The 12,679-nt window shown below is 37.9% G+C and overlaps 2 protein-coding genes across 8 annotated transcripts in view; one reads left to right on the top strand and one right to left on the bottom strand.

Moving 5' to 3' along the window:
- elovl1b (ELOVL fatty acid elongase 1b) overlaps positions 1–1,461 on the top strand; it is a 23,322-nt gene extending 21,861 nt beyond the window's left edge. For all 6 annotated transcript variants that reach the window (XM_056734269.1, XM_056734266.1, XM_056734270.1 and 3 more), the window contains one exon: positions 634–1,461. In XM_056734269.1, coding sequence (XP_056590247.1) covers positions 634–969 — 336 coding nt within the window. In that variant the 3' untranslated portion in view covers positions 970–1,461. The remainder of the gene's footprint in view (positions 1–633) is intronic.
- On the bottom strand, positions 1,458–12,679 carry zfyve9b (zinc finger, FYVE domain containing 9b). Of its 2 annotated transcripts, XM_056734265.1 has the most exons (16): positions 12,582–12,679; positions 10,066–10,639; positions 9,877–9,976; positions 9,660–9,793; positions 9,468–9,579; positions 7,046–7,168; positions 6,611–6,766; positions 6,310–6,537; positions 6,092–6,174; positions 5,878–5,982; positions 4,893–5,043; positions 4,352–4,432; positions 3,980–4,142; positions 3,766–3,871; positions 3,151–3,318; positions 1,458–2,611 (listed from the first exon to the last, which is right to left on the bottom strand). In XM_056734265.1, exons 2-16 carry the CDS (start codon positions 10,549–10,551, stop codon positions 2,450–2,452), a joined length of 2,358 nt encoding a protein of 785 aa, XP_056590243.1. In that variant the 5' UTR covers positions 10,552–10,639; positions 12,582–12,679; the 3' UTR covers positions 1,458–2,449. The 2 variants fall into 2 exon arrangements, with proteins under 2 accessions (XP_056590243.1, XP_056590242.1); XM_056734264.1 differs by having other exon boundaries at positions 3,766–4,142.

Here is a 12,679-nt window from a genome sequence, read left to right as displayed (position 1 = left end):
ATAAAATCTTTCAAATGATTTGTGGCCCAAACTTAACTTGTAGACCTTCGCAAACAATCTATAACTGTTGAGAAGTTTAAAATGTATTTATTACAACGAATACACAATAAGACATTAATATGATATTAATATTAATGTTATAATATATGAATACTATAATATTAGTTATATTGTAACCAAACACAGATTGGAAGATTTCTTCGGTTCGAGTCCGATGAAACCGTCTTTACATTTATTCATTCAATAGTTTTTAAATAAAAATATTTATTTAATTTTTATTGATAAATTATTGATTGATTTGTGTTCAAGCTGTCCAGCTGTTTATTTTTTTTGTGTAACACAAAAGGATAATTTTGAAGAATATTCTTCGCCTTTGCCATACAATTAGAGTTTAACTGTGGACATTTACAAAAAGCTAAAAAACAGGATCATAAACTTCACTATGAATACTTTTTTGTAGAAAGTACTGTAACCATCTTGAAAACATTCTCCCTCGCATATACTGTATTTGAGTAAATAGTACCTTAGCTGTCATGATTGGGTGAATTATTTCCTTTTGGACTCCCAAAAAACTGTACCCGATTCTCAGTGCGTACATGCGACGTGATCAGACTTTCTTATTCTTCTCACCAGACTCAGTTTGTCCTGGTGTCTCTTCATGTAACCCAGTGGTACTTTATGAAGACCTGCGACTACCAGGTGCCTCTGTTCATCCACCTCATCTGGATGTACGGGACCTTCTTCTTCGTCCTCTTCTCTAATTTCTGGTACCAGGCGTACGTCAAGGGCAGGAGGCTACCAAAGAACTCCAGCCAGGCCCACAACGGTAAGGCTAACGGAAACGCCCGTGTGTCCAACGGCACATCCGTGTTGTCGAACGGCAGCGGCAGGCATGAGAACGGCGTCAGCAATGGAAAGAAGCACCAAGAGAATGGAAACACTCTCAACAGCAAGATGAAGAAAGCCTGAGATCTCAGGAGAAGACCCAAAACGGATGACCAGGAGAACCTGCACTAAGCACTGTGGAGTCCGAAGAGTGTTTTGGGACTTTTCGTTTTCAAATCTTGTATTATTATTTTTTGCTAGTTTTAATATGTACGTTTATTAAGTACATGGGGAGATGAATGAGTTTGATCCCTGTTTGTATATTGTTTTGTCCTAAGTTAATCTAAAAGAATTAATAATTGAGCACAATGTATGAAGAGAAGAGGAATGGTGGCGACTGGATGTTCATATCCTCGGCTGATGTTGCTCATGTTAGTCATCTTAACATAGGCACACAGTTAAACACGAATACACAACATTGTCTTTCATTCTCTCCCCCGATAGCAGACACTGTACAGTCCACATCTGTAAACCTGAAGTACATCTGTAAATAGTTTTCCCAACTAATGGGATAGATTTGGTAAAAAATGGTTAGTCTTTCAGAAAATCTTCAATTAAAAACAGAAAATCAATTCACATTTTAAAATAGTTATCTTTTTATTTTAGGCATGTTATGCTATTTCATAATGATCATTTTCTACGTAAATATTAATGGCACGCAATATTTCCTCATTCAACACCATAATAGAAGGTCATTCTACAATTCCACCCGTCATGTTATTTGGCATCTCCATATTAAAATACTTTTCTTCTAACATACTATCTACAAGAATGAAGCAGGAGTAATGTGTGTTCCTGTTGTCTTAGGCTTTCAAGGGCAGTCCAACAAATTTGGAGATGTTCGTCGCATATCTTCATACTCTGCATCCTTTGCAATCTCAAGTATGCGGAGCGTGTTGGATGTAAACAAAGTCTCTTCTCTTCCTGAAAAAAGCAGTCATCCTACGCTCTGTTTGGCCTTTTCGTCTCACACACATACACACACGCACGCACAAAGACACACCAGATTTTGTGTGTTATTCCTGCTCCCGTTTATCCAAGCGTTGCCTTTGTCTGGCTGAATTCCAAGCAGGTGTGCGTCAATGTAGAGCAGAGGTCAGGCCACTCCTGCGAGTCAGGAGAATAGGGTGGGTCGTGGGATTTCAACAGTGATTCTGGAGGAACACGCCTTTATCAGGAAGTGCGACGGAAAATTGCCTTGGCTACAGTGTGGGAGATCCATGTTTGGAAGATTGAGCAGGAAAAAATGAACAAAACTCCTTTTCAATATCAGATCATGCTAATGAAAGTCATCTGCTGGAGATTTGTTTTCAGCTGCGCTTCGGTCCTTGTTTTTGCATGTTGGAAATGAGCCGAGACTCTAGACTAGAGAAAACTAGATAGCTACTTGACCTGTTCTTAAAGCCATTTGATCTTGTAACCCCAGACCCATTCACAGTGAGCCGTAAGATATCAACTAAACACCACCCGAAAGTCTATTAGATTTAATATTAAACTACTGAACTCAAAGGTAATGCTGATGAAGTTTGGCACAGGTGACAGTGGGTGGTCCATGCGGGGTCTTTTAAGACGTATCCTCAAGAATATAGAAGATGAGCTCCAGCTGGCAGGCAGCGAGACCCTGGTAGTAAGAGTTACTCTGTACCACGCTCGTCAGTGATTGGTTGAGACAGTCTTGATATGGTGCTGGCAACCGCTGACCGTTGCTGCCTGCCACAAACTCCATCTGAAAGATTAAAAAAATGATATTGGGAAACTCGACGGAGATTAAATAAATTACTTCTGCACATTATTACGAAAATATTGGATTAGTAAACTAATAAAAAAAACTAAGTGGTTCACAACCTTAAACCTGAAAAGCCTGTTGTGGATAAAATGCTAAAGGGACAAATAAGTATCTTTTGAAATCCATTTCACCAGAAGTAAAAAAACTCAATAAAAGGTGAGATGTGATGACTCTGTACAATACAAGTATACAGTACAAGCTTTCTATACCCATATTATAAATAAAAGATTATGCAAGCACATACAATGAAAAACACATGTGACCCTGGATCACAAAACCAGCCTTACAGTAAGTGGCTGGTTTATATTTTTCTTTTATGCCAAAAATCATTTGGATTTTATGTTAAGATCGTGTTCAATGAAGATATTTACAGCGAATTTCCTACTCTAAATACATCAAAACTACTTTTGTGAGTGGATTTTCTGTTTAAATTTCTGTTATTTCCTGAAAGCATATAAACAGGTTAAATAAGATTTCACCTTTTGCCCATCGAGGATAACTCTCAGTGCCAGTTTGGTCATGCCATCCTCTTTAAGCAAACAGAGAGACTGGCACAGTGCCATGCAGAACGCCCGTGCAAGACGTTCTGTTAGCCGGTTGTGACTAGTGTGGTTATTAAGATGTTGATCTTTTTGAAGATAAAACACCTGTGACATTCAAAAGAAAATGAACAAATTGAATGTGTGTTTTATAGTAGGGATAAGAATACAGCCACAGGACACCGTTTCACCTAAGCACAGTTTAAGCGAATATGGAAGCTTGTTTTACTAAAGGGATAGTTCAACCAGAAATGAAAATACATCATTTATTAAGCCGCATGTCATCCCAAACCTGTATGACTGACATTCTTCTGCAGAACACAAAAGGAAAGAAGAGAAAATCATCAACCAAACTACAGTGACGCCTATTTAATTCCATTGTATGGACACAAAACCACAGAGACATTTCTCAGAATATCTTCTTTTGTGTTTCACAGAAGAATGACTCATATACGTGTTTTGAGGGTGATAAAAAACAGAAGTTTTATTTTTGGGTGTTCCCTTTAAGCACAACACAAACAGCACACAAGCTTCTCAACGCATGAACCTGTTTACCTCTGTCCAGCGCATGACCTTCCCATTGGCCTTGTATTCTAAGCGCTGATGGGTCTTGACGTTTGTAAGCGACTCCATAGATTTTCCATCAATGGGGCTGATTATACTGGGATACAGGACAGCAGAACAGACCAGCACAGGATCAAACAAATCTCTGTTGCTAAAGACAAACATTATGAACAAAACTGAATTTATCAGAGGCATCAATACAAACCCTTTATTAAAGCGTGGCTCTTCATCCTGCCACTGAATAAGCACATATTCCTGCCTCTCCGCCGGGTGAAGTTTTCCACAGGTGACTGTGAAATCTTTCATGTCTCGTAAAGACCGTCGCAATTCAGCCATGGTCTCCATGGTTACTTGCACCATCAATCCATCTGTAATGACCAGCAGTTGTATGGAAACTCAGCGCGTGCACATAGACCTTAACACACAAACTTACAGTTTCTCTCAGAGCGGTGTTGTAGGAACATAGTAAAAAAATATAACTTAACTTAAAGACTTAAGCTCATTACTGTACGTGGGAGATGTGAAACAATGGTGATGTTTATTGACGATACAGTGAAAAAATGAATAAATCGGTGACCTTCCACAATGCTTGACTTGGCCAAGTACCCTGAGGAAGCTTTCAGCGCTCCACTGAACACGAAAAAACACGAGCCAGTGACTGAAAAGTAAACAGAAAGATAGATTTAGATTCATTGAGAATTTATTGAAACAAAAAAGTCAACACACTTTCCAAGAGTCTCAAAAGCGCCCCCAAGTGATCCTTTAGGGAAAGGCAACATGGATTAGAATGGTCCATGCATTTTCATATTTAAATTAAGGTTTTCATCATATGTCATTTTTACAACCATTTGTATTTAATGGAATGAGATATTAAAAATCAAACCATATCCATCAAACCAACAAATCAAATTTCCTATACACTTTAAATGTTTATTAATTTTAATAAATGTATTCTCTACATATTTCCTGGCAGAGTAACAGGATATGGTAACTACCACATAGGTGGAAAAGTGTATTTGAGAACTGTTCTTATGCAATTTTATTGCCTTTAATGAAAATAATATATTTGAAGTGTGATTTACATGCGTGTTGGACCATGTATGTGTGTTCCATCTCACCTCTGCGAGGTTGACTGTGAATGCTGATGGCTTGGGTCTGATACTGTCCATCTGCCGTCTGAACGCAGATGAGATGAGAGTCTGCCTGCTCATTAAAGCAGGCGCCCAGGGCCAGCACTCTCTCATTAGATTTATTCAGAGCCTTCAGCAGCTATAACACCAGCAGAGAAACAAACACCATCTGATGAAAGCACTTAACTCCACTGCAGCTCATTATGCTAAGAAAATCCTTATTTTAGTCTTTCTGATTTGCAATATTCTCAAAGACAATTTTTTGACATGCAGGAAATTTCGATGGTATTCTTTATGAAATGTAAAAGTATGGGACATAAATAATCAATCATTGAGTACAATGATATATACACTACCGGTTCAAGTTTAGAATCACTTTTTTTAGAGAATGGACCGTTATTAAATTTCTCGACCAATATAGTTAGAGATTATCTGCCGATACAGATTCTGAATATTAAATGAATATTTCTTAATTTTCTGAATGTTATTTATTCATATAATGACTATTAATATTGAACAATGTTCAATATACAGAGAGCATTTTTTCTGTCCTCTTTTGATTGACAGGATATATGCTCTGATCATCGGCATCAGCCTACAGTTTCAATATTTGCTTTTATCCACGATACCGATTATTGGCCGATATATCGGTGCGTCTCTAATTTCTTTGTTATGAACTTTTGATCTGAAGGCATTTCAGTATGAAGACATTTAAATTTCTGAAAATACTTTCGTAGACAAAAATATAATTGTGACAATATATTAATGGATCACTTCGACCAAATAATAAAGAAAAAGCACCAAACAAGTATCCAAAATAAATTCAATAATGTTTCAAAAGCTAACCAGGTTGAGACCTCCAGAAGCCGAATCAAATTATAGGCAAGGGATGGTAGCTTTAAGGATTGAAAAATATAAGTTTTTTTAGTGTTGTATAATTATGTTTTTTGTTTGAGATTACAGTATAAATCACCTCAGGATGGCGTGTTTTAGGGATTCTTATACAGGTGCTTCTAGCTTCCAGATCGACCATGAGTCCCTGCACCGAAGGCAGCGTGTAACGGTAGAAGCGGAAATCCTTGGAACAGAAAAAAAGAAGTAAAAAACTTTTAACAGGAAGTGATCAAATAGGAAGTAAAGTTTGTGCGGTTCATTGCAGATGTGGCATTGGATTAAAGCATTCTCACCACTAAGAGTCTCATGATGCTGTTGTTAACCGGCCCAAAGAGAGGCTCTCGATAGCGCACACTGAACAACGGACATGGGTAAACTGCAAGACGACAAGAAACAGCTAAATCAATAGTTTCTACAAATCAGAGGTCATTTGTTATCAAATTCAAAGATTATAACCGCCCGATTTCCATACTAATCACGCTACATAGCATCCAAAATGTTATTCTCTTACATCTGTACTCCGCTCCCAGACGTAGCATGAGTCTCAAGGGAAAGGCCTTAGCCCATGGTGTCTCGGCACGGAGTATAAGAAGTCCAAACAGGAAGGGTGGCGCAGGCAAAGGCAGTCCCTCCAAAGACTGGAACGACGGTCGCACGTACAGAAATCCAGCATGCTCATTATTACCCAGAAACCCCCGGGACACCAAAGAGTGGCTGAGGTGATTCAGAAGCTTTCCTGCTGCTTGGAGAAAGTGAACGATCAAGATCTATGAAGCCACTGCATATTGCACCTGCATAAATGCATGTTTTACCTGTCTGGGCATCCCAGTAGATCTGAATGAAATGATTGAAGATGTCCGTTGGAAATCTTTTCTCCTCCGGCAAGCACTGCAGTAAAATAACCACCTCTGGTTGGCCGACAGCGTGCATTCCCTTTGACATAACGCACCAGCATCTGCGGTTCACATCTACAGGTGGGTACACATACAGACACCTCAGCAACTCACATTAACACACCCTTATATTTAATCAAAGGTACAGAACGTGCACACAGACGACTCTCGCTCGCATCCAGAGAGCACACGTGCATGCGCACACACGTGACGGGTTAGAAACGACTGACTACACAGACTACAAAAGAGCTTCGATCGCAATTTAATATACCATACCGATTCGCACAGGTTCCACATGTCAAATCACCAAACCCATAAATCCATCATGTGTGGAGTGAGACATTAGGAACGTACAGCTGACAATCTTCACCACGGCCAGCAGGTTTGCATTCAGCACGAACACCAGAGGCTCGGCCAGACCAGTCTCCAATTCCTCTAAGAGAGACGATTCGGTTCTCTTCTCCTCCAGAGTGTAATCTAAAAACAAGTTTACAAAGCATCTAACTACTGTATAACTATTAGAATCAACCTCTGGCCAAAATATGGCAGCTACTGAGTGTATATATATATATATATATATATATTTATATATACAAATGTGTACACATTTTTCTGTCTATATATTTTATTTTCAATTTTGTGTTTTTCTTTCTTATTATGTAAAAGAGATCTAAACATATTTACTTAGTAATACTGTTACATTTTTTGTTATATCTCAATACACAATACACAAAAAGTGTTAAAAAAAACACCAAAGCATCAGACTTCACTTTTTACTTTTATGTACTTCTCAGAAATACACTTAAAATTACACACAAACACCTAAACTGGCAGATTTATCAGTTTAAGAAAAGGTATATTTGGCTTTGTGATTAAATATATATATATATTGTTTTTCAATAGGCCATATTATTTTTCAGTAGGACAAATTATATACTTACAAATAATAAACATGCCTTCACTTATTACTTATAATTAACAATTGGAATTTTGTATTGTAAAATATACAATTTATTTAAGAAAAACATACTTAAATTGAAAGTGTGCTGATTTTACCTTTATTTAAAAATATATTTTTGCTATATTTTAACTGTATGCTTTAAATTATTACAGTAACATTGCACTTAAAGCATATTATTTTTAACTGCATTATATAAAATATTAAAGTTAAATTTGAGTCTAAGTTTTAAGTTAAATTCCTTCTGTTTGTAATTTAAAAAATTCGGACATTATACAGTATGTAAATATCCGGCCGGTCTTTGTACTTAAAATTACAATATGCTAGAAACTAGTATTTTGACTAAACTATTACATTTTTCGCTACTTTCGCTAGTTTACTGAGCATATACTTCAAAGTGTATTTTCATGAACTAGAGAATGTAAAAAGTATTGAAACGGTAAACTATTAGGCTGCGACAGATTCAATTTACACTAAGTTTAAATACCAATAGATTATATTTACACTAAGTGAAAATAGCAACATTTCTTAGTGATATTCTATTTATACTAACCGAAAAAAACTGCATTTTCATTGGATTAAGTAGAAATAGTAGTTAGATGCTATTTACTTATAAGTAATAAATAGTAACAGATAACGTTACTATTTGCACCTTATTATATAAAACATTATATTATACAAATTATTAAAATGATGACAACTTATTGAGATATTAAAGCCCTTCATGTACCCCTAACCTTACCCTAAACCTTATGAATTAAATTAATTAATTAATTAATTTTAAGTCTTAATAAATATGATTGAAAACAGATGCCTTTATGATCTGTAAGATAATAGAAAAAGGTAAGGAGAGTTTTCAGCAAGAGGTGGATTTGAACCCTAGCCTCCCATGCCAAGCTATACAGACTTTATACCTTACACCACTAGAGTCACTGTTTAAAATACTGTCACTCTTACACTTTCCAATCACATATTGGTGGACAGAGCTAAAGTTTAAATAGTCTCTGCCAACAAGGCATGCTATTTGTACTCAGTATAAACAGACACTCCAAAGCTATTATTGTACCTTTTCGTTCACTGTTAGGAAAACCTACTTTGTAAACTTGTTTCATACTCAAAGTTTACTTCAAGTACATGTTAAAGTACACTTTTATAAACAAACCTAAAGGCTTACTCAGTCCGAAGTAGTATTGGAATGGTACACTTACACTTACATAACATTGACATTGCAGTAAATTGACAGTATACTTAAACTCATTGTTCAAATGAGACACTTTGTTGCGAGTTTATTCTACACATTAAACTACATATTCAACTTCATGTTCTGTATAACTAAAACCTCATGCACCATTATTCGATTTGACTTTAAATCAGCATTAGTACAAGACACGGCTCTATGTATTATATAGCTCTGTGAGAGACTTAGAGGTAAGCTAGAGGCCACTAGTGTGGCTTGAGAGCGTGTTCACTCTTAATTTCAGTTGTATAGGTTCTAATAACTTCTCTTTTTAAGCCGTATTGGTGAATCAAAACTAATCCTCTTATTCAGACTATTGCATAGACAGTGGGTATGTGGGAAAATTCGGTCACACTTTATTTTAAGGTCCAATTCTTGGTATAAATAAACTATTAACTTTGACTTTTGCTTCAGTAAACTTCTAATTTGCTGCATATTAATAGTTAGTAAGGTTGTTAGGTTTAGGTATATGGTCATGTTGAATATGTGCTTTGTACGTAATAATAAACAGCCAATATGCAAAAAAACTAGTTAATAGTGAGAATTGGTCCCTATACTAAAGTGTTACCGAAAATTCATACCTCCTTTGACCCCTGTTGATGTCAGAATAGGTGGAAGGTCCTTTGGTGGAGAGGGTTTTTTGGAGTTGCCACTCAGACCACTGACTTCTTCAGCCTCGAGGTCAGACACTTCCTACAGCAGAAACACTAAATGGCATCAATTGTACATTTTGTAATAAAACTCATTTTGTGTGATCAGTAAGCTTTTCCTACCGCCTGAGCGAGTTCAGCCCTCGGTGTTTGGCTCGTGCTCCTGTGTGTCGGGCTGCAGTTGGCACTTCTACTTTCAGGCATTGAAAGGAGACTGTCAGCGAACCAAACTTTTTTCTGGTCCTTGCGAATCGTCCCTTTAAGAAATCATACGAATTGTGTTGAATGTGTTACAACAGCCTTGTCTCCTATATTAACGGACATCCATCACAAAACTCACGGCTGTTCAGAGTTGAATGACAGGTGACACAGACACGCCCCTCTTTCCCCCCGAGATGAGTCAATCGGAACTTCAGGTCGCAGCACACCACACAAAACACCTGCAAACCCACACAAACAAAAATGCAATAATGTGTCCGTTTATCATCCCTCTGCGAACACAAAAACATCCAAATGTGGTGGATGTTACCTTTCCACATGCTCTGCAGTGATGCCTTCTTCTGGTGAAGGAGAATTTGGAGCCGCATTTCATGCATGCAGCTGCCTGAGAATCAGGGATCCACTGAGGTGGAGTGGTGCCCAAAGACGTGCACCGCTGCATTGGCAAAGCACCAAGAGAACCCTTCCTCCCAGTAAAGTCAACCCCGGACACCACCGACGTTTCCCCCACGCTGTTTTTGCGCTCTGTGCATGACTCTAGCGTGGGGTCCGAGTGCTCTGCGCTCCCAGTTTGGTGTCCGGTGTCCTCCAGAGGGGACCCTGAACGTCCCAAAACCGCTTCAAGATGTTCCTGCTCATACTCCGCCCGTTCCTTTTCTTCAATGACAGAGTCTTCTTTCAGACCCGGCCTCAGTTTACGCTCGTCCAACAGAGACTCGCTGGAGTCCTTCAGGGTGGAGTACCCGAAACGCCTCTCTCCCCACACAGACAGGGTGGCGGTTACCGCTTGCCTCATAGTCTCAGTGGTGGGAGCTCAAAGCTTATGGTTCATACTTCAGCCCCCACTGAGCTTTATGCTTCCTTCAGACCAGCACAGCACAGACCTGCCAAATGATGAGTCAGATTAGTAAATTAGTTCCCAAAAGACCAGGGGCTTCACTTTCTTTAAAGGGGTAGAAAATACTAGTGATTACAGTAACACTCAAATTTCTTGTATTTACTGTCAATTAATATTATAAACCAATCCGACCTTGACTGGAAATGAGATTAGCGGCATCAAAGGAGTTATAAAAATGGCAAAAATAGGTAATGTGTGTTTAAAGGAGATAGATTATATAATAGATTTTGAGATACAGTATATCGTTTTTCAATTATAATACTCAAATAACAGATTTTAAATACAGATATTTACTCAGTTTTAACCATCACCTTATTTTAATACTTACTGCAAACAATGAACCAAAGGTCAGTTATGATTATGACCTTACTAAGTCACTATTAAAGATATCGTCACTGTCTTAACAAAATTTTGGATGTCCAAATTTACAGTTTTTCAGGAATTGGAAAAAAAAGGTGCTTTTTAAAAGGCTAAACACTGTGTTGTCAAAGTTGACAGGCACTTTATAATATTTTTTATTGGTTAGAAACCTCGTGACAAACATAAATAGGCGATTAATAATAATGATTTATGTGAAGACAAGATAAGAAGATACAAGGTTTCAGCAAGACAAGTTATATACGTGTATCTTACATGTGCTTACATTATGTAGGATGATTTGAAGTAGAAAATACTGAATCACAAAAGCTTTAGCTGGGTTTTCACAGGCAGACATTTTTTATTGCAGTTGCTACCTTTACAAAAAATGAACCATGGTTTTAGTAACATTGTTTTTTTGGTATTATTTATTTAAATTATTATAACCACCATTGTCCCACAACGGTAACCATAGTGACGCTATGATATAAGTAGATAAAACTAGCAATAACAAAACGGTAAAGCATCGCCTTGAAAACCATGACTAGTACATTTTACTTTAATTATACTTAGCTATGTTTCCTAATGGTAGGTTTTATATATAGTTTCATTTTGTTATTTGTTAAAAAGTTAACAATTATTCACGGTCTCATTTACCTATAGGCCCAGGCATTGTAAATGTACTGCATCATCATAAAAATGATATTATGTATTATAGACACATTAGATGTATTAGATGACATAAGGTCTATGTGCTCCCTAAGAATTTGTCGCATTCAACACACCAACACACACACACAAGCAGTTTGAGAGTAAAGATTTGCTGAGTGAGCTAAACGTCTCGTTTGCATGGGTGTTTATGCAGATAAAGGTTCATAGAGGTGGTGCGTTTAGACGCAACACAATGCAAATACGCATGCATTTGCATTTCCAGTATGTGTATCAAAGATGTCAAATTAATGACATGAATGCAATAACAACTGAACACACTTCTTATCTTGCTGTTATGCATCTGGTTGGAAGCACATCCGCGTCGCGTCGCCTCGGACACCGCTGGCGACGCGACAAATAACGCATCGCGCGCTAGCTATGTAAGCTTGGTTTATTGTATAACGCGTGTTGTAGTTTCTCGACGTCGCGTCATTCGCGTGCAACGTTATATGCGACGCAGCAGGTTGAGAACATGCAGACATCACAACGATAACTCTGCACGGATGAGCAATATGCGCGTTTGGTTATTCTCTCTGGACAGCACTGCATTGCAGACGATCAAACCGCAACCTTCACACTCGACTTGAGGATATTTAATACTTTTTACATGGAAACTCTTGTTAAATACACCGTCACTCCTGACGCACAGCAGTGCTGCAAACGCATGTGTTCACATATGGCTGAAGCACATCACACTCGCCAATACAGCAATGCGACAACATCCACAAGAGCCAATTATCACATCACTACCATTTATCCGGAATAAACCCAGAGAACTTTCAGAGGAATGCAATATTAATGTACAACTCAATACTACTGCTCAGGTTAAATAAATGAATACAGTCAATTGAAGTATTTACCGGGAGCAGCGCATCCTCTCGCCTCCTCAGTGTACGCGCTCTTCATAGAGAGTCTGTGACGCGCGGAGCTCCTGATGAACGCGCATTGCGCGATGCGG

Source organism: Triplophysa dalaica, chromosome 21 (genome assembly GCF_015846415.1).
Source record: "Triplophysa dalaica isolate WHDGS20190420 chromosome 21, ASM1584641v1, whole genome shotgun sequence".
Classification (NCBI taxonomy): Eukaryota; Metazoa; Chordata; class Actinopteri; order Cypriniformes; family Nemacheilidae; genus Triplophysa; species Triplophysa dalaica.
Note: the sequence above shows the minus strand (reverse complement) of the source record. Positions and strands in the feature narration are given on the sequence as shown.